At 32.9% G+C, this 24,000-nt stretch overlaps 1 protein-coding gene across 7 annotated transcripts in view; it reads right to left on the bottom strand.

The window, feature by feature from the left end:
- The window catches only part of ADGRL3 (adhesion G protein-coupled receptor L3), an 858,517-nt gene that overhangs the window by 449,936 nt on the left and 384,581 nt on the right, over window positions 1-24,000 (bottom strand). For all 7 annotated transcript variants that reach the window (XM_061192347.1, XM_061192340.1, XM_061192343.1 and 4 more), the window contains one exon: window positions 16,248-16,461. In XM_061192347.1, coding sequence (XP_061048330.1) covers window positions 16,248-16,461 — 214 coding nt within the window. The remainder of the gene's footprint in view (window positions 1-16,247; window positions 16,462-24,000) is intronic.

Below are 24,000 nucleotides of genomic sequence, written 5' to 3'. Positions count from 1 at the left end.
TACCCTGCCCTCAGGGTGACGAAGGCTCCATTACCTTCCTCCCTTTCTGGTTTGGAAACCTTAGCCAGGTAATAAGGCTGACAACTTGGAAGCAGCTAATTAGTTACATTCTTGAAGGCCGGGGATTTAAATAGAAATACCTTTCTCTTTCCACTAATATCTGACTCTCTCCTTTCCTGTCTTTTCAAATAAGACAAGTTTAAAGGTTTCCAAAAAACCAGGAGAGTGAACTTTTGATTTGCATTTTAGTGCACAGTAGTTTCTTCCTATAATGAATAAGTTTCCTAATTTTTGGTAGATTAATAGACCTCATATGTTTATAATAGACTTTTTATTTATTTTTTTATTCAGACTGAAATGGAAAATGATTTTCAAGTGTTTGGTTGCTGCTAAAAGCAGTATATATATATTTTGTTTGTTTGTTTATTTGTTTTTTCTGTTACAAATGAATTATACCATTTACTACGCAATATCTAACAATGGTTCATTTAGTATATGTGTTAACAAGAGAAGTTAGGATGCTGTAAAAACTGCAGCAATTATTTTTATGGTAGAACATATAGAATTGTTTTATCAAATTTAAAAGTGCAATTTGAACTAAAGAAAGGGGAAGAAGAGATCATTTGAGATTTTACATTGTTTTAAGACTTTTTTTCTGTTGTCATAATACAAAATTTTAAACATTTAAAAACTTTCATTACTGAATTCGTTAGTTATTTCATACTAAGAGCAAAATGTGATGGCATTTCTCTTTTTTAACTTTTACAAACATTTTATTTCCGAGCAAAAATACCACTGATTTTAAATTTTTTAAGTAATTTTAGAGGTTGCGGTTAGTATGAAACCTGACCAGTGCTTCCCACATCTAGTTTCTTTCAGTAGTTTGACCTTGACAAGCTGGAGTAGAAGGCCGATGCCAACATAAAGGAGGCATCCAGGTCTCAGGTCAGAATCACCAGCACATACTCAGGGGTGAGTGCCAGCCCAGGCCTTCATTATTAGTCTCCTCAGATCAGTGATGAAAAGAGAGGGAGAATTCGCAAAGGCCTATGTAAAACTTGCAACAAAACTAAAATTTGAATTCAAATTTAATTAGTGCCAAAAATCTCTTCTTTCAGGCAGGATCTCCAATCAGATCATATGGCATCCAGTGCTATGAGACTGAAACAGAGGCACTGCTTCTCTTTCTTTCAAAAGTGAAGTACTACCATGTGGGAACAACGTTTATCTTCTTTGGCTTGGTTTGGTTCATGTGGGGGAGGTGGTACTGCAGACACCTGAAAGATTCTGAGATTCTGAATCTTTGTGATTAGCATTGTTATTTCCAGTAAAGGGGAAATCGCTTTATGATATTCCACATAAAATACTGAATTGTATTTGGAGTAGGGGATGGATAGTGTTGATTATCTCCCCAGCATCTGTATCTCTCATTTTCTATCAAGAACATACAGATTTACTTTTGGTGAGCATTCTTCCCTTATTTTTAGGCATGTGCCTCCCTGGGATCGGAACCATTCTTAGCCATTGGTGCCATTAACCCAAAGACCAGAGGTCAGGAAAAGGCGGGAAAAAAACTAAGAGGAATGGGAGTTAGTATGTTTAGTTTTTCAAACAGCTGCTTGTTCCTTTTTCAATTTTTCCTTCTGAAAATATCAATACCTCAGTGCTGAGAGAAGACTACTTTATTCCCAAACCTATAGGTATATGTAAAAGAGCCTACTTAAATAATTCTGGTTCTAGTCTTAGGGAGGAGGGTCTTCACAAGCCACAGAGAATTCTGATCCTATTTAGGCTTTGTGGCCTTAGCCTACAAAACGTCCAGCTCTACTAGAAAATGTATGGCAACACGTATTTGGAAAGAGCCCTGAAGTTTTCTAAGGTCCTAGACTGGATTGTCCAAGAGGCATTTCCTTACAAGAGAGCTTCTTATCATTTTCAGTAGTAGCAAACGTTATATTCAAACCCTTCTTTCTGACACTTAATAGTTTCTATTTCACAATCTTGCCTGCTGGGTTTAAAAATGCAGCTGGCTGCCCACCGTGCTAGTTACTTCATTAAGAGGAAAATTCCGGAGTGATGACACTGCCTATAATCCCTCCTAAAATTCTATCTCTGTTAATTACTGATGTAAACAGTGTGTGGGTGACTCTTCCTTATGTGGTCTATCAAGATGTTTCCAACAATAAGGACAGAATGAAATGACACTGGTGAGACGGAATTCACAAGTATAAGACTTCCTTTAAAAATCTACGAAGGGGCTTCCCTGGTGGCGCAGTGGTTGAGAATCTGCCTGCTAGTGCAGGGGACACGGGTTCGGGCCCTGGTCTGGGAAGATCCCACATGCCGCGGAGCGGCTGGGCCCGTGAACCACAATTACTGAGCCTGCGCGTCTGGAGCCTGTGCCCCGCAACAAGAGAGGCCGCGATAGTGAGAGGCCCGCGCACCGCGATGAGGAGTGGCCCCCGCTTGCCACAACTAGAGAAAGCCCTCGCACAGAAACGAAGACCCAACACAGCCATACATACATACATACATACATACATACATACATACATACATAAATAAATAAATTAAAAAAAAAAAAATCTACGAAGATTATTATTTGAAATAACTTCCTTAACTAGAAGAGAGAAAATCTACAAAATTTGATTATTCAATGCCAAGACTAAAGAAATGATTTGTGGAGACATTCCCAAGCCACATTTCTTGCCAAGCTAGTGACATTTTCATAGCTCGAAATATAGCCTTTTGTGAGTATGTAGATGAACTCCTAAGAGGGAAGCAAACACTTTCAAGAAATAATAATAGCTTTGTAATATATTATACAGTATTACACCTGGCATTATTCCTATTTAAGGGTAAATCATTTTGTGATATTCCACATAAAATTCTGAATTGCCTTTGATTACCTCCCCAGCATCTATTTCTCTCATTCTCTGTCAGGACCATACAGATATAACTTTGGTGAGCCTTCTTCCCTCATTTTGAGGCATGTGCTTCACCTGAAATTGGAACAATTCTTAGCTTCAGAGATAATTTTAAAGTAAGAAAGTAATGGCATTCTTATATAGGACTATAAAGCAAAGACTAGGATAGGGAAGAGAGACTATACATACTAAAAAAATGAGGCCTGAGGTCCCAGACATAAAGAAGTAAAGCCTCCAACCCAGCCTTCAAAAAAAAAAAGCTTTCTGGCTTCAAAGATAAACTTCATGTGCTTTAAGGATTTTCCCAGAACCAGAACTCTTTATACAGAGATCATAAAATTTAAAAAAAAATTAAAGTAAGTACAGCAAGACAAACATTTACAAGTGTAAATAAATCCTATCATATTTCTTTGGAATATGAACTTGATGTATTGCTAAAGACATAATGGAGAGTCTTTCTGAGACAGGAATTCTTTAAGCACTTCTCTTTTGACTTACATAGGAAAACAAACATCAAAATCCAGACTGACACCTCATTCAACAATAGACGATAATACAGAAACATTTACCTCTAGTCATAATAATAACCACTTTAACATTGTGCTATTATACATGTGAAAAAACATAAACTTTTCTATCCTCATTATGGCCCTTCAAGGCAAGTATATTACTTCTAACTTGCTCAGAGAAGCAATGTGCACCAGGACACATGTCTTGGATTTCAAACCAAAGTCTGCTGCAAAGATTTCAAAGCACATATGCTGAACTTACAAGATGAGGCATACGTGTCCGAGGAGTAAGGGGGTGGTTTCTAAACATCTTCCTAAAGCTAATATAATTCTGGAGCTCCAAGAGACACCTTTTTCTTAAAAAGTCTCTACACCTTTGTTGAATATCTCATTTCCAATTTGTTTCCACTTATAATTAGGAAATTTTATTTTTGAATTGTGAAGTCTAAGAATTTAAACTGTTTTTCATTTTGCTAATAAATGAAAGACATACTTTTATTTCATAAAACCAAATATGAGTCAATCTGTTTTCCAAATAAACTAGTTTTAAAAATAGATTAGTGAATCTATAAATAAACTTAAAGGCACAGGGTCACATTTAACCTTGGATTCATCATTTTATCTGTTTGAGCATCAGTACCATCAACAGTAAAATAAAATAAGTATACCTGCTCTATCATCCTAACACAAATAAAAAATATTTTAAAATAAAATAATCAAATAAATGGATGAGAAACATATCCCTCTACTTAATAAACGATAGAAAAAAGAAAATCATCTGAAATCTTGACCCATTAGATAATGATGTAACTATGTGATTCCAGGGCAAATACATTTTTTCTCAAAATTAATCTGCATTCAAGAAATACATATCATAAATGCTCTATACTTATATCTCAGAAGTTATGTTCTCTTTTATTTGTATTGTGTACATGTGTCTGTATACACATGTAATGCCAACACTGCTGACATAACAGTTTCAAAGCTGCCACTCTAAGGATACACTGAGTTCATGCTATAACCATCAAGACAACATGTTTTTCAATTGTTTCCCACAAGAAATTGTGGTACAATGGACTAAAAGTATCTGGGGGATAAGATTTATGTTGCAGATCCTTTTTGTCATTTGTTGCTGACCTTTTATAATGCAATTACAGCTATAAAATATGTATTCAATTATATCACATGGATAATTATCTTTTCCTTTACATATAATAATGTAACATTTTAGATACATGTTATGTACCTCACAACTTATTCTGAGACACATTTTTTTCTGTTAATTTGCATAATGAAGCTCATATTCCATTCCAATATCCATGTGGGCTTGCGTTGCTTTTATTAATTTATGTTTTTCCATGTCTTTTGTTGAAAGACTATATAGAATTTTTGTTGTTATAGTTGTAGTATTTTTTTTTATGTCACAGCAGGGAAATGCTATTGGAGGAAATAATTGAATGTAAAGTCATTTGAAAGACTCTATTTATTGTTTTGTTTTATTTTGTTTTGTTTTTTAAGACCTGAATTTGGAAATAATTCAGAATCTTATCTCCTCAGGCAAGAATGATCTACTTGAATTCCTTGGAAAGGTGAAAGGCCTTTAATGTGACAAATTTTGCAGAGACTAATTTGTAAAAAAGGAGTACATTTTTGTGAACCTAATTTCTAAAATACCTCCAGAGAAATAATTCACACTGTCTAGAAAATTGTAAGCAATGAAACTGGTTACAGGTACTTTTACAGCATATTCTAATGGAAAGACAAAAAGTTGTGGTTTGGGGAGAGAAATAAGATAAAAAATAGTATCTAAATAAAATTAGAAACATTTAGATATATATCAGAATCACATATATAAATATTCATATATAACAGAAATGCTCAAGGATGTAGCATGTTGTCTGGCCTTGGTGGGCATAATTCTGAAACTAAAACAAAAACTACTATTACTATGAAATAAAAAAGTCAATGCCATTAAATCAGGAGATAATATTAGAATATTGTCTTTAATAAGATGTTCATATTGGTAGAGGACTCATAAATCTTTCACATAACATTACTATATTGTTACCTTTGAAGGTTTGAACCCATAGCCATTTAATTTCTCTTTTTGTCTTTTATAATACTTTTGAAGTATGTTTTTCTCTTTTTATATGGCAATATTTTTGTAGAATTATATTCTTTTCCTAATATTACTTCCTCAATACACTAACAAGTCCAAGAAACAGTTCCAAATGTTTATTTTCATAAGGTTGATAGTACTAATAGTCATGGGTACCAGCATTTTTGGAAAGATCAAAGTCCGTTTGAGCCAAAGCTCACAAACATATATTTATATATAGAAATAAGCCCATATGCACGAAGAAATATATTTTGCTTTTACCATTTGGTAAAGCAAGTTACAAATAAATATGATTTACATATCTTCCTGCAACACACGTGACAAAGTAAATATCTAATTTTACAGAAACTGGTATCAATAAATTCATTTTTTCATATTAGCAAATGTTAGAGTAATGGTTATTCCCCAACAACTTGGGAAATACCATTTTTCTTAGAGTTAAACTAATCAGATCACATAATGAGAAATTGAAAATGTATTATGCAGAATGATTTATTAACTATATTTTATTCAGTCATATTCTTAATAATAAAGAAAAAATAAATCAGTTAAAGCTTGTGTCTAATAGAGTACTCATGGAGGCAAATTTACCAATATGTTTTCAGCATAACCTGGCAGAAAATGAAAAATAAAATGGAAAATATCAAATAAGAATAAACTGACCTCTATAATAAAGCAAAGTTACCATATTGTGGTACAAATAAAGATCCACTTTCATTTTTATAACTATTATCAAAAGCTTTGTGGAGTTTAATGCTGTTTAAAATCTCATTATATAAAACATTAGAAATTTTAATGCACACTGTTACTTACATTCAAGTTTGATTAAAAAAGGCTGGCATGATACATTTTTTCATTTACAAGTATTTCAAACTACCCACATGATATATTTAGCTTCTCTCATGAGTCCTCACTGTTCTAAAGTTTGCACATTAACTGATACCTATTTTCTTTTATTTCCATACACATATAGAAACTGGTGTATTACTCCCATTATTACCCATAAGTTCACCTTTACTGAAGTATTTCTATAGATAATTGTTTCCCTATAACCTCTAAAATGTTAAAAACAATAACAAAATCTGATTTCATAGTTTTTCTTATGAAAAATTTTATCACAAGTACTTGAGTGATTTTTCTTGAAAACTTATCCTAAGGCAGAAAATAAATGTCATATAATTTAGTAAGTTTCATGCCATGTTTTCATTATTTGTATGTGAATATGACAACAAACCACTTACGGTGTACATATGTGTGTGGGTGAACATGCACACACGCACACACATGTGTGTTTTCTTTTCAGGAACAGTGACTGGTTCATACTTGTTTCCTGGGTTAGGCCTTTTATTAAAAATAGATAATTTAGACAGAGCACACCAGCCAAGAGATTGTAGTAGTTATCCTGGATTTTGAAGCTGGATTTCCTAGGTTAAAATTGCAGCTTTGCCATGTAACTGTGTAACTTTGGGATGTTAATCAAACTCTCTGTGCTTTAGTTCCCCCATCAGTAAAGTAAGGATAACAATAGTATCCATTTCATAGGAGTGTACAAAGAATTAAATGAGTTAATCCATATAAAGTACTTAGAACACTGCCTGGCTCATACAAAGTTCTCAATAAATATTGTTTTATATACGGTTACAGCTGGAATATTTAGTAATACAATTGGCTCTGTTCTATCAATGCATGTTTTTCCAAGAAACATGACATCATACAAAACATTTTATAAACATAATTGATTCAAATAAAAAAGGGGTTGAGAGGCTGGAGAGTTTCAGATTCACAATAATTTAATCATTTCTATCAAAAACTTCAATAATAAAAAATCTATGTACGGCTGTAATTGAACATTAATCAAACCTGAGACAAACCAATCCAATATTTGGTTGAATGTTTCCATGAGATGGAATGAGTTTCTTTTCTCACCATCATGATCATAATCAGGAGCACTGTTCTTAACTAATCTTAACATTTTATCATTTTATCATCCTTGCTACAATAAACAAAACCCCAAATGCTCAAATACGGCAGTAGTACATTGGCTTAAAATAAATTCTTCAGCAAGTTAATTTCTATGTGCTTTAATTACTTATTTGTATAATGGAAGTGATAACAATATGTATCTCTTAGCGTTATTGAGAGGAATAAATGAGATAATGAAAGGTAAATTCATTACCAGAGTTTACGGCAAATAAAAAGCACACAATAAATGTTAACAGGTATTATTATTATCAATAACAACTGAATATGCTTTCTATTTATTCAAGCACATAATATCCTAAATATTAAGGATATTTTCCTAAAGATGAAACTAAATGGCTACACTGATCAATTTTGTAAGGTTGGTTTTATTAAAACCCTTCTCTTGTTTGACCAACAGATGGAATTATATAAAATGTGGATGGATTTGACTGTCTGACTTGCTTTTTCTGATGTACTAAAAAAGGGAAAAGACCTTTCCTTGTGACAAAAATTATTCTTAGTGTATGACTAGTTATCAGAGAAATGCAAATCAAAACCACAATGAGGTACCACCTCATACCTGTCAGACTGGCTATCATCAAAAAGTCTACAGATAATAACTCTCCTATACTGTTAGTAGGAATGTAAATTGGGCAGCCACTATGGAAAACAGTATGGTGTTTCCTTAAAAAACTAAAAATAGAGCTACCATACGTATGACCCAGCATTCCCACTCCTGGGCATATATCCAGAAAAAAAAAAACCCTCTAATTCAAAAAGATACTTGTACCCCAATGTTCATAGCAGCACTATTTACAAGAGCCAAGACATAGAAGCAACCTAAGTGTCCATCACCAGATGAATGGGTAAAGAAGATATGGTATATAAACACAATGGAATATTACTCAGTCATAAAAAAGAATAAAATATTACTATTTGCAGCAATTAGTATGAGGTTATCATACTGAGGGAAGTCAGATGAAGATAAATATTATATCACTTATACCTGGAATCTAAAAAAATAGTACAAATGATTCTATATACAAAACAGAAACAGACTCACAGAATTAGAACTCAAACTTATGGTTACAAAGGGGAAAGGGGGGGGATAAATTAGGAGTATGGGATTAACAGATACAACCTACTCTACATAAAATAGATGAGTAACAAGGATTTACTGTATAACACAGGGAACAATATTCGATATAATAACTTATAGTAGAAAAATAATTGGAAAAAAAAATATATATATATAACTGAATCACTTTGCTGTACACCTAAAACTAAAACAATATTGTAAATCAACTACACTCCAATTTAAAACAAGAGAAAAAAAAAAGTATTCTTAGTGTCTTAGAAGAAGAAAAAAGAGCACAGTAAAAAAATCACAGGCTTTGTGCCCAAAGAGAGCAGGTATGTTTGCACCATCATACAGTAAGTTAAGTAATTTCAGGTAAATTTCTTAACTCTTTGTAACTTAGCCTCCTCATCAGTAAAACAAAAACTGAAAGGCAAAGTACTTCGAAAGCCACTGCCCCAATATCCTCAGCAATCTTTAAAATCATTGTAATGATAGAGAAACTGAGGTATTTATTCTGAATATCTGCTACATATCACTGTAAATTATTTTCCTCCAGAGTCCAGTGACATCCCATTAATCAGTGACAGAATTTATGTTCATAATCTGCTTAGTTCTTTTCCATTTGGATTTAAGCTATACTCAAAGATAATTGCTTCAGTGTTTTTATCCTATATTCTCTAATTTTCAGAAACTACTTATGTTTCTTCTCTTGGTAATACCTCTAAACACTTTACACAAGATGTCAAGTTCTACACAGTGACCACAGAGTATAAAATTTCTAAAAAGCTAGAGGTGGGAAAACGATTATGATTATCATTTACTATGAATGAAAAAAAGTGATTCTTATGTTTTATAAATCTATGAGAAACAGGGCAAATTCCAGGTAAATCTATCATTCTCATTCTACCTGTATTTCTAGGTCCTTTCTAGGTTTATTTTGTTTAGTTTGTTTGCCAATGCATTTACTAATGGCTACAAGCATTGGAATTACCATTAACATTGCTAAATTAAAAAGAACTCAGAAAATTTAAAGAGTGCCTGGAAACAAAGAGTGCCCAAAACTTCTTAAACTCTGTCTTTACAAGGTTGACTCTTTTTAAAAAAGAAAATTGACATCAACAATACATTAAATAGAAAAATATTTTTCCCAGTATACATACTTATAAATTTAGTTCTTCCAACATATTTGTGTTTAGAATAATATCATGGCAGGGCTCTCTCGCCCCTCCTACAAAATCATAAAGTTAACCTGTGCAGTACTTTTTATTTAAAAATTAGCTATTCTAAGTTTCTATTGTTTTAATCATTTTATTTTTAATTTAAGGAGGTTTTCATAATTTTATGAAAATTATGAGTGTCTGAACAGAAAATTATGTTAGTAGTTTTCAGGCAATGAGTCTAATTCTCATTTGATTCTGTATTAGCAGGGGCTACTCTATAACATGCAGATATTCTTCCCTTCAAAAATAATGCACTCATAGAAAATGTCTAGATGATTTTAAAGCAAATAGAATGAGTATTATGCAATGTAAAAACAATGAAAACAAAACATAAATTACTAATTTTCAGCCAATAAGTAGAAATGAAAAAATAGTTGTGTTTGATGAATCATTGATTTTCCTAAGTTTTTGTCTCATGACCTTTTTAACTCTCAAAATAATTAAGATTCTCAAAGACTATCAGTTTATATGAGTTATAGCTATCAATATTTATCATATTAGAAATTAAAATAACTGAGATATTTTTAAAAGTACACTGTTGCTACTGCCTTGATCCCTGCTAAGATGCCCACAGTTACCTACCACTGCTTTTGCACCATCAGTGCCTATGTCAAATACAATGAAAATGGCAAATTTTATGTCAGAATTTTTATGAAAATAGTTTGGACCCTGTGGAATCCCAAGAAAGGACTCAGGGATTCCACATTTCCATGAACAGTGCTTAGAAAATGGCTGCACAAAGGGTTAATACTCCCCAAGACCTGTAAGAGACAGCCAACACAACTCCCTTTAACTTTTATCCTAAGCTATCCTGAAATACTTGAATCATTTACTAACGTTTTGAATTTCAAACTACACATACATAACATATAATTTCATTCAAAATTAAGTTAATATTAGTAAAGATTACTAGGAAGCATTTTAGTAGAATATTATCAAATATGTATTCTCAGAATCAAAATGGGACAAAATATTAGAGAAGAAGAGATAAATGCCTTCCAGATAGAAACTTTCCAGTTTCTTCATATTCTCTACCTTGGAGCTTTGGGACTGAGAGTTTTCTTCCTTCCTTCCTTCATTTCCTTCCCTCTTTTTTTTTCCTTCTGTTTCTATGCCTATCTGTTCTTTTGTTCATTTTACTGCATTAGAAGATGGATTCAATGGAAAAGTCCCTGATACGTGGGATTGTTTTTGATCTGTTATAATTCATAAGAGAAATACAAGACATGATGTAATGAATCTGTCAAGGAAGCAAAGGAGAATACTCAAATTGAAAAACTCATGTCTATATACACAGTTATTGCAGAACATTTATTCAGCAATGTACATATAAAAACTGCCACTGGCGTTTCTTCTTCTACTGCTATTGAAAGAGTTCTTAACTTCACCAGGATTAAACACAACAAAAACAAAGGCCTTTTTGTATACTGTAAAATCCCCTGCAGTGATACTGATATAAACTGAAACATAACTTTTCCAGAAAGGTGAGAAACAATTCTCCCTCCCCTGCCTCTTTTTCTTTTTTCTTTTTTCTTTTTTGCATGTTCTTGATGTGACTATGACATGTGAAAATGTAATATTGCTAAAATGGTGCTGGAAGATTAAAAGTAAAACTTAAATCACTCATTTAATCAGAAAAAAATTACTCCTACTTTATACATTTAACATCTCTCCTTGATAGAAAACTCTAAAGAGGGTACTTTTTAAATGTGTAGATTCATGATCTTTGATTCTAACATAATTCAAAAGGCAAGCAACATATTTATGTCCATGCCTCCAGGAATAACTGCTAGTATTTCTTTGATAACATCCCCACTGAAACACCCACTAAATCTAACTTGACTTCAATATTCAGGTTTAAGCTTAAAAAAGTAATGCGTGAGGGATGGACACAAAGACAGAAAATAGACTAGTTATTGCATGGGGTGGAGAAGGAGATGGGGATTAACAACAATGGGCGTGAAGAATCTTACTGTGGTGATGTAAATGATCTAAAACTGACTTATGGTGATGACTGTGTCACTTGGTAAATTTAGTAAAAAAAAAAAAAAATCATTGTACACTCGAAATGGTTGAATTTGATATATAAAAATGCTTCAATAAAGTTATATTTAAAACTGAATACACTGGATGAGAGAAGCTAGACACCAAAAAGCATATACTATATGAATCCATTTATTTAAATTACAAAATGAGCAAAACTAATGTAAGATGACAGAAGTCCCAATAGCAGCAATTCTTGGTTGAGGGGAGTATGGCTGGTACAAAGCACAAGGTGGGGTGTCTGAGGTACCCTTAATGTTCTGTCTTCACTTGGTTGTTGTTAGATAAGCTTGGTTTGTGAAAATTCACTGAGTTGTACATTTATCATGTGTGCAATTTTCAGTATATATATTATACCTCAATAAATCACTGTACTTCATATACATATATATATGCTTGTTCAAAATTCCTTTTCAACTAAAAAAATATGGGCAACTCTATGCAGAATAAGGCTGTTATGCCACATGTTTAAAATATTTGTCATAAAAAGCTGGCATGAAGATATCATTACATATGATATTCAAACTTCCCACATTTAGATGGAATCTATGTCCAATTTATAAGAAGGACTCCATTTGGAGCTTTTAATGACAAGGGAATAGCATCCAAGCTAGTCTATCATCGAATTGTCAAGGTGTACTGGGTCTATAGGGATGGATGATGGTGGAGGGCTGGCTTCAGGCACGTTTGGAAGAGGGCCTAGAGAGAGTAAGCTGTGCACAGCAGACACCAATAAGCTTGTGAAGCCATGACAGAAAAGGATGGGTGAAGGGGTACTGAAGAGAAGCTGTTTCCCACGATCTTTTTTGGCTTTCATCCACTTATATATCTCATATCACTTTGGTCTCTTCCGGTTCCACTAACACTGCAATCCTTCAAGGACGAGCCTAACACTTTCTCTTCAGTGAATACTCCCTAATATCATCTAGGTAAAAGAGTATTCCTTCTTGTTTTGAACTCTTCAATAAATGTAACTGAGATAAAAATAAATTACTGAACAAATGATATAGCTATTTGTTTTGTATTGGCCAAAAAACTACAGTTTTGTGGACAGGAGCCATGCCAGACTTATTTAACCACCAAACTGCAGAGTAATTGTCATAGCGAACTGCATATCATGGACTTTCAGGTATTGGTAGAATTAATAAATGCAAGTTTTATCAACTATACTTCAATAAAAAAAATTGAAGAGAAAAAAAATGCAAGTATTTCCATTAATAGCTGAAGAAAGCATAAACACCTCAGCTGCATTAAAAATGTAAAATTTCTGTAGTTATCAGTTGCCAACAGTCATCTTCACATTTATATTCAAAACCTATATGTACTATCTTTTTAAATTTTTAAGTATATAAATATAAAGTAAAAAGAAACAAAAATGACTCAGAACATAAAGTTAAGAAAGTTTTTAAATGGCATGACAAAATTGGACAGTGTATTTCTAAATTTATACATATATTTGATTTGATTTGAAATATATATATTTGGTTTGATTTGAAATATATATATATACATATATTTGATTATTACATATTAAAAGTTAGTTTTAGGTAAGATAAACAGAAAGTCTGCCCTCTAGAAGCCTACAATTTACTTTACACAAGGGAACTGTCTAAAATATGATACTACACATTTATTGTTTGGATGCAAAAATGATGGATGTATATGATAACAGGTGAGTGGCCTCAGAAGTTCTGAGAAGGATAAATAAATGTGTTCTAGTAGTATAATGAAAAAGTCTTCTGGTAGTATAATGAAAAAAGTAAAGCACAGAACACTCAGAGAAATTGAGGACAGAATGGCATGAGAATACACTTAGATTTGAGAACACCAGGCTCAATCTGAAAGGCAGTGAGGAAACTGGCTTCTCTAGAGCAGATATCAGATTGCATAGTTCTACTGGGGAAAAAACATGTGGAAATCACATGTCATAAACTTTTTGATTCAAGTCCCCAATTTTTCACACCTAACTAACATGTTAGTATACAGTTTTATTTATGCATTCATTCAACGTGTATTCAAACATCTGCATGAATAACATTTCATGTCTGTCCTTGCCTGTGACATCTGTCTAGTTCACGAGGCTGAAGTAAGTTAGGAAGCGTTTTTAACAAGGTTATGCAAAGACACACAAATAATTTTTTGAGTTTAGTGATAATCCTCCCATGTAGAGACATGCTTACAAATTTTAGACTGATATAATGTCTTTCTAGAAGTTTAAATGAAAGAAAACACAATAATCTAAAGCACCTTTTAGAAAAGATTTTTTCTACTATTATTTTAATTCAAACACATTATTTAAACTGTTGACATCATAATTAATATGATGTGCCCATATCATAATTAGTAATTATGAACATTATTTAACATGCTATCATTGGCGTGACAGTGAGAGTTCATTATAAAGCAGCTTAAGTGGACATGATCATCCCATATCTTGGTAGCTTTATGGGACCAGATTTCTTCTCTCCATGTATTTTGGACAAGTGTAAATGTAGTACATTTAATGGTCTAAATACAAGCAAGAAACTTGCCTCCATGGAGAATCAACCGCAGCTGTTTTAACTGACAATTCTTAGTTGAGAACCCCCCAGGAAGGCTTCTACAAATGATTTACTCAGGGTGCTTAAAGCAATTTTACTCTGCAGATTTGTCACTTTACAGATGCATCCCATATAATTCAGTAGCTCCAGAGGATCCATTGTAACTGTTTTTTGCAATAATTATAAGATTAAGGGCTTATTTTGGGAGCCATTAATAATATCAGTGAAAGGATTAAAACAATTTTGGTGAAAATCATATAGAGATCAAAGAGCTAGTGAAGTTAATGCTTCGGCTACGTTTTAAATGAAAACCTAATCACAGAAAAGCAGAAAATCCTCCTCAACCCACCTCCCGAATGGATTCTGAAGAATCCTGTGTTTGGTTTTCTGACTGAAACAAATAAAATAACAATTTAGTCATGGTGCCCATTCCATACTACTTATGGAATAGCCACTCCTGAAAGATGATTATAACACCTACAGGCAACGAAATGATTAGACTTCTTTTAGGTATAACATCAGAGAATTTAGCTATAGTTGGAGGTATGTCAATATATAACAACGAGAGACAACAAGAAGAACCAAATGCAACCAAACACATCAAATGGAATCGCTAATTTTAAAATCTTATTTCTCATTAACACTCACCTTAGCATGAGCCAGCATTTTAGAAATAGACAAATAAAAGCTCTCAGATTTGCCCAGAGACCACTATCCTTCAAGTATACCTCAGATGCTCTGATCATCAAAATCCTGGCATGTGATAATTTCTTTGAATAATTTATACGACAGAAATTTATAAAAATATTGACTATCAATGTAGATATCAGAATTTTAAGTATCAAGAAGGTTAAAAATAAGGCAGGCTTTCTTAAGTACAAGAAAGATAATCCTTAAAATCCACTGTCTTTGCTTTTATAATTCAATTTATTTTTACATATGCTTGATTTCCCCCATATTTTAAGAAGTCCTTAAACAAAAGAAAGAAATGCCTAAATAGAAATCCTAATGAAAAACAAATTTACTAAGTAAATCATTTATTGATTAAATTTTTAAAAATTACTTTGTGAGCAAGTAGTCAGAAAGTATGAAGGCTTATCGTAAATGAATGACTCTGTCACTGATTTCTGAGAAATCATAACAACAGTGAACAAATATTTGAGATATATTTAATATTTAACTAATTTATCAAGAAATTTTAATATAAACTTTCTATAGTATAGATTCTAATTGACCAGTCTCTTTAGAATTGAAGATTTTCTTTTACTTATCCAGTGATATTCTATGGTACTTTATATTATTTTACTATGGTAATATTTCAGATAGTTTAAATGTATTAAATAAATTAATTTATAGACTAGATATCAAAGTAATATTTTTTATTGTTTTCCAAGGCCAAATAATCATTAATCAATAGTCTTTATTATATTTTGATTAATAGTTATAAAATTGCCTCTGAATTTAAATTTTACTCTTTTTCCCACACTAATGGAAATCCTTGTTAGCAGTAAAATAATTTTTCTGTAATTTCTGGAGAAAATTACATAATTCTGTTTATAAAAACTGAAAAATAAATTTAGTTTCTCAACTAATGAACTCAGTTCTAGAGAACACAGAATAGAACGCATGAAACAAAAAATAATCTAATACATTCTAATATTTTCCAAATGCCATTTGCAATTTCTAGCACTAGCATTTTAGTGATATGGGGAATAGTTTGATATTGAAAAAGTAGTTCAAAGTATCCTAAAGTACACAATTTTGTGTGTACCTATGCTCAATATGTCACACAGATGCATGTTGAGAGTTTATATTAAGTGCACAAAGAATATTAGAAATATCATACCTTTGAGACATAATCTTATAGGCATCAGGCAGATAGCATCGTATATTCTCCATCTGAGCAGGGTCAGAGTCACAAATTTTGTCATCAGTCCTCCCATAGTTGGCACTTTCAATCATGATGACATCTGTTCCTGGACAGCGGAGCTCTATGGGGTAGCTCTCACAGGAGAGCTCTCTGCGGACCACAGCCATCGGAATTGGGGCACGGCTGAAAGCTACCAGGAGGAGGAAGAAAAATAAGTCATCTTTGTTACATAGAAAGGAAAAGTACCCATTTCTGATATACTAATATAAAGGAATAAAGCAGTTGCAATTCATAATTTTAACTAAAATTAGACTATCTCTTACTTCAGTAACTTGACAGAATTGTTAACAATCTAGCTATAACAATTATTTCTCAGAAACTTTATCTCACAGGTATTTTTCTTATAAATGGAACAAAGCACTCTGGATTTTCTAAAACACTGGCTGGTATGTGAGGTAAAGACTATACAGAAATATCATGCGGTGTGTAAAACAAGATTCTCAGATTAACCTCAGGAATACTGTGTGTATTTGTTTTGTTTTTTAATAGAAACCATGAACAACAACAACAAAAAATGTACTGCTCTTGAGTTTATATATACTTATTTAAATAATCTATTTCAATTTTGAAACAGTTTCATTGTTTCAGGTAATAACATAATCAGTATATTTTTTGTTAATTATAGAAATAGTGAACGTTCTTTAAGAAAATAGAGATTTATAAGGAGACAAATTAAATTTTCCTTCAGCTCCCTTCCCACACTTTTCCCCCAATGTCAAGAGGTAAGCAGGTAACAATGTGGTGACTTTTCTATTAGAACTGTCTACAGAAAAAAAACAAACATTGTATATTTCTTCCCATCCCTCTTTTAGTTTTACTTAAGTAACTTTTAATCAGGTAGTATCACACTACACACATTGTTTCATATCTTGATTTATTTTACTTATTAATTTAACAATATATGGTGGAAATATTTTCATTCCTATGTTGTATCCCTCATTTTTAATGGCTACATTACATATACATATAAAACATTATTTAATTGGTCTTATGTTAATGGGCACTTAGAAATGATTGACATGTATACACTGATGTGTATAAAATGGATGACTAAAAAGAACCTGCGTATAAAAAAACAAATAAAATTCAAAGATTCAAAAAAAAAGAAATGTCCCAGTGTTTTTGTGTCATAATACTGCAAGAAGTATAAACCTACCTGTGTACCTTGGCTATAATATTTTAGAAAAAATATAACTATCCAAATATATTTTATGGTATATGTTAATAAATGAAATTGATAAAGGCATAAATATATTTGAAATTTGGCAAATATCAACAACTAGATGTCCAAAAAGCTTAATACAAATGTACACTTACACCAGCAGTACTTTCCTCTTCAAAACTACACATTACCAATTCCTTTATATTTTGCCAATGTGATAGACAAAGAATGATATAACATCCTTATTTTAATTTTCACCACTTTATACAATGAAATATATTTCCATATGTTTCTTGACCCTTCATCTTTTTTTTATTATACATTGTTATCGTAAAAGTTCTTTGGATAGAAGAAAATTGAAAAGTTGTCCTTTATACTTGTGGCAAATATGTTTTTCTAGTTTGTTGTTTGGTTTCATATATTTGCTGAACATATATATTTCATTTTTATACAGCAAACTGTCTATCTTTTCACGTCAGATTTAACAGTTTCACAATCCAAGACTGTGAATATAATCAGTACATTATTGGAAGACAGTCAAATGTTTAATTGTAAAAACTCAACAAGTCTTCTTTTAAAAGCACATAAATGAAATTCTTAAATTCTTTACCAACCAGCTAGTAAGTTGATTTTCACATAAGAGAATTAATTATAGAGATAAATACATGACAGCTATAAATTTGCATTGATAGTTGATTAACTCACTAATGTTGGCACATACATAAAAATGTATTTAAATAAATACATTCACCTTTTCTTATGGCTTTTTTAGTAAGCATGAAATGTGGAAAGCAAAGAAGGGAGGAGAGAAGCAAGAAAGTGTAAAAAGAGTGGGAATAGGGAAAAAGAGATTTTATTACTATAAATATTTTCACTTGAAACTCTACAGAAAATATTGATTTGGTTTATGAAACCATACCTATTATTTCAAAATAGAAAATGACATTAGTTTTTACCCCATTTCTATACCATTTTGGAAAAACTATACATGTACCAAAGACCCCACGCATAACTGCCGAATAGGTCACTCAAGCTGCACTGCACAGTTAATTCCATTCTGGTTGCCATTCAACATCTTTCTTGTTTTGTCCTCAATCCCCCTCAAACACAGACAGACAGATACACACACGCAAACACACACACATGAATCTAGCACATCCAGAGCACTGATCAAAGAGAGTTAACACAGAGATTGGTGGTAATAATTATTATTTTTTATAAATTTATTTTATTTTTGGCTGCATTGGGTCTTCGTTGCTGCAAGCGGGCTTTCTCTAGTTGTGGTGAGCGGGGACTACTCTTCGTTGTGGTGCACAGGCTTCTCATTGCGGTGGCTTCTCTTGTTGAAGGGCACAGGCTCTAGAGCGCAGGCTCAGTAGTTGTGGTGCACAGGCATAGTTGCTCCGCAGCATGTGGGATCTTCTCGGACCAGGGCTCGAACCCATGTCCCCTGCATTGGCAGGTAGATTCCTAACCACTGCGCCACCAGGGAAGCCCGGTAACAATATGTTTAAAGTTTGTTCTTGAGTCAACATTTTGACAGGGTAGTCTCACAATAGACACTGAATTTCTGAAATGTGTGTTTCCATGGTTCCTAAAATATATGTATTTATCTATCATTTAGAAATTAGATGGCTGTTTAAACATGAAGTCCTTTTTAATACTCAGATTCTATTTTAATGGAAAAAGACATTTTCATTACTGTATATAGCATTTTAAGTAATAAAATCATTGAACAATAAAAATGTTCCAATTTGGGAATCCAGTTTCACAATTTCAATCAGTTTAAATAGAATAATAGAAATTTTTTGCTTACTTTTTTAATAAAATGTTCTTGAAATCAGAATTTTTCAGAATGTTTTACAGTAAACTTTTGAGCATTTGCTGAGACAATTTTTTTCTTAACTTTGGTATAGCCATTTTTTAAAAATCACATTGAAACTGCTTCCAAACATTGAGTTGATCTTGCTATATTTTGTTAACCTAACCGATTAAGTCATATTGTTAAAAAACAAGTTAATTTAACAAAGAAACAAAAATAAGCAAATAATAAAGTCAAAGCATTGTTTGACTAAGTGGACAATTTGGTTGATTAAACTCATCAGTCAATTTTGCTAAAACGCGTACACAGACATAGCTTTAATCTGGGTCTTAACTGTCAAAAACATGATTTAGAACCAGAGAGTGGCAAAGCCAACTAAAATGTGGAGGGCAAATTTCCCATGTATCTCTTTTGAGCCTATAAGGATTATTCAAAAGTTACAGATATGGAAATTTTTACAGGGTACCAGGGGTTGATTTGTGGATGCTTTCTTCCATTTAACATATAATTGCATTAGTATCAGTAACTCAGTGATAAATTGCATTCCTGAATAATGGATGCTTTGTTTAAAGGAATGTATTACTGGAAACTATTCTATAACATTATCTAATTAGCTACTTAAATTATTTTAATTACACTGCTAAATGCTTTAATCAGCAACTAAAGTCCAATGGAAAAATATGCTTAAGTTAAAAGATTTTTGTTGTTGTTGTTTTGTCTTTCTTACCATTCAGTTATCATGCTAACAATGGAGAGACTTTGGTTACTAGAGAAAAAAACTAAGACACGGAAAATGTCAACAATTCAATGCAAGTTAGCCTGCAAAACAGTCTGTTGTATTTTGTATCAGGATAATATTGCACTGGGAACTGTGAAGTGGCTACGGAAAAATAATACAGGGAAAAGATGGCATATTCTTGAGGTCCTTCTCATTTTCATACCATGAGTTAATTTGTTGTAACAAAGAACAGAGTGTCACCTATTAGGTGTGTAATAGACATTGGCTGAATAAATTGGAAAAGCTTCAGATGTGAAATCTGGTATACTTCTATTAGGATGCTGCACTTTGGAACTACCCACTGACCACGGGACTAAGAGGACGCAAATGAAACTAAGCTTCTCTGCTAACGACGTCCAGAACCTCAGAAATTGCCCAAGTTCCATGTCGAACACAACCCTAATTAAAAGTGCTCCTGACCAAGGATTAAACAACAGGAGAATTAGCTCCCGGTTCTTGCTCACTTGTTTCTGCACAAATCACTCTTATTCTTCCTTTTCTGAGACCTCAGCCAATCTGTTGTTAAAACTTCCTGTCTTTTTGTTACTCTCTTCTTGGGCTTTCCTACTGCAATCCTGCTTGGTGACTTTTGACTCAAAATGCTTTAAATTCTTGGTGAATGTGGGTTATGATAACTAAAGATACCAGTCTAAAGATGGGGTGAGGGCGGGAGCAGGGTGTTAGAAGCTGATGACCAAAGAGTCAATTGATTCCTCCTGGACTCAAGGACAGGGGTCAGAGATTTGCTAGGATAACCCTAGGGCTTTACAGGGTAGCATTCAAAGAAGGGAGTGCTACTTGAGACATAGGATTTTAGGACAAAGGATATCAATAAGTAAAAGACTAAACACAGATTAAGAGGTAAGCAGCCAGTTAGTTGGTTGAGGGCATTAACCCAGTATAATTAATTAAGTTTTTAAACATGTTGAATTTAAGGTGTCAGGATAACACTCAGGAATGTTTAATTTTCATTTGGGTTCATGAGTCTAGAATGTATGAGTAGACTATAGGCTAAAACCATGGTAATAACATTAAGTAGCTGAAGAGGATAGATGTAGAGGAGAATAAATGCAGACGGTGGAGTATCAGTAGCCACTGAAGAAAATGTAGAAGAGTGTACTACTTAGTTGCTGGACATATATATAACATAGAGAAAAGCACTGTGTATCTATTTAAGGAAGATTTTCATTTAGATTTTCACTAAATGGACAATATGCCTGTCACTACTACTTAGTTTCAGGACAGATGAATCAAGCACTTATATATATCTCTCCCTGGGCCAAGCCTTCAATGCACTGTTCAAATCTGGTTTTTCCATGGATTGTTCTACATATTCAATGATCCACTCAAAAATATGTGGTGCAGTCTATTCTCCATTAGGCAGAAACTAAAATTTTCAGCCTGCCCTATGTGTGTGTTTGTTGTGATATTAAAAACTATTAGCAATACAGCTTATATTTTTATTTATTTTTCATTTCCTTATCATTTCATTTCCTTTCATTTCCTTTCCTTCATTTCCTTTTATACTTTGTTTACCCCAAATCCCATGTATTAAGTAAAATTAAATTTACTAAGAAAACATTTTAAGCATAGATAAGAAAATGCAAATTAAAAGGCTATTTTGCAGCAGTAAAGATAAAACAGTTGCTTTAAATGGGTAATGACAGAGAACATATTTGACCTATGTTTAGGGACAAAAAAAATTACATGATTTGATGATTGGTTAAACATGAAGGGTAAAAGTGAGGGTACAAGGATGACTACCAGGTTTCTGGCATAAGCAAGTGATTAGATTGTAGTGCCATGAACAAAATCTAGTAGGAAGTTGAATACAGGTCAGTGATTTAGAAGAGAGATCTTTATAAATTTGAGAATTGTAAGGTAGTACTCAAACCAGAGCAGTAGATAAGATAACCCATAGAGGGAGAAAGATTTTATTAAACATGTCCACGTGGCAGTTTTAAAATACGTTCATAATTCTTTGCTACTTCTCCATTTTTTTCCCTTTCCTCTTGAATGTGGGCTTTACTTAGTGACTCACTTCTAATGGACACAGCCTGGTAGAAAGTGTGTGATTTCCAAGAGTAGTTCATTAACAAGACATTGCAGCTTTAACCTCTCTTGAATCACTCACTTTATACAAAGCCGGTCACCAAATCTTGAGCACATTCAAGCAGCCCCAAGGAGAGGTCCAGAAAAGGAACTGAACACTATGCTGACAGCCAGAATGAACTTGCAAGGCAGGCAAGTGAGGCATCTTGGAGGCTGACCCTCCAGCCACAAGAAACTCTTCCTTTGGGTAACTACAACCCTATGAGAGACCTGGAGCCAGACCAGCAAAGTAAACTATTCCCAGATTCCTAACCTAAAGAAACCGCAGAAGGTAGTAAACATTTACTGTTTTAAGCCACTAAATTTTGGGCTATATATTACTAATACAGTGCAGAATCAATTCTGAAGGAATGTTTAAAGAGTGGACATTGAAACTGTTGAATGACACTGAAGAATTACCAAATCAATAAAAGAAAAATACTATGAATGACCCACACAGATAGTCTAATATTACCATCCTTTGCTTAAACATAGTTTGGGCCATTAATTTAAAAAATATAACATTACATATATATATAATTTATTATACACATATTTTATATTATGCATTATATATAATACATAAATAAACCAGTTGCAGCACTAAAAACAGATTAGTAATAGGTGTTAAGTTTTTTTTCCCCCCTGTATCCCAATGATCATAAGAAGGGGAAAAAAAGGCTCTTTTGAAAACTTTAAAATAAAAAGAAAATAGATCTGGTTCCTTATGAGAAAAAAGTAAATTAAACTATTTGTAAGTCAAGGCTAATGATTTTAAAGGCGTTTCTTAATTATAGAGAAGGACACTTACATATCTGGAAGTGGGTTACTGCCTATAATAAATTATTGGCAATGCCTTTTAAAAATTCTTCATTACTTAAATGTTGCCAAAAAGCAAATATTCCCAATTTTAAGTTTCAGCAGAACCTATGACATGATTTTCTTAAATATACATATTTTCTCTGTGCTGTTTTACATGCCAACACACTTATCCCAATTTTAAAAAACGTGCTCTGAAAATCTAGTCTGAAATGTTTGGCAGCAAAAATAACATTGGAAACCCAGTGAAATATCAAACTATCATCTACTTTCTATAAAAGTACATCTACTACCAGTAAGCATCTAATATACTGAATTTCAAAAGTCTATTTCAACAAAGAATACATGTAATTTAAATACTTTAGTATTTAATTAAATGTAACACAGTGACAATTAAAATTGACACCATAAAGAAATAACCATAGACAATTATGTTCTGAGGTCAAAAAGAAAAGCATGAAATTTAGAATTTCTGAAATTACAGGAAAAAAATGTCCTAATGAGAGGAATATCATAAAACAATTACTGTAAAGCTGTCCTTCTGACTTATGGAGCTTCAGCATGAGGGTAACATTAATCATTCTTTTTGAGGATATATATACAAAATGGTGACCTTTAAGTGACATTATCCACATGGAGGTTACCTAAAAAATGTAGCAAGGGGCTTCCCTGGTGGCGCAGTGGTTGAGAATCTGCCTGCTAATGCAGGGGACACGGGTTCGAGCCCTGGTCTGGGAAGATCCCACATGCCACGGAGCAACTGGGCACGTGAGCCACAACTACTGAGCCTGCGCGTCTGGAGCCTGTGCTCTGCAACAAGAGAGGCCATGATAGTGAGAGGCCTGCGCACCGCGATGAAGAGTGGCCCCTGCTTGCCGCAACTGGAGGAAGCCCTCGCACAGAAACGAAGACCCAACACAGCCCAAAAAAAATAAAAAAATAAAAAATAATTAAAGGTGCTAATAATTTAAAAAAAAAAAAAAAGAAGGAAGCAAGG

The sequence above is a fragment of the Eubalaena glacialis genome, chromosome 5 (genome assembly GCF_028564815.1).
Source record: "Eubalaena glacialis isolate mEubGla1 chromosome 5, mEubGla1.1.hap2.+ XY, whole genome shotgun sequence".
Taxonomy (NCBI): Eukaryota; Metazoa; Chordata; class Mammalia; order Artiodactyla; family Balaenidae; genus Eubalaena; species Eubalaena glacialis.
The sequence above is the reverse complement of the archived record's forward strand: the minus strand, read 5'-3'. Positions and strand labels throughout refer to the sequence as shown.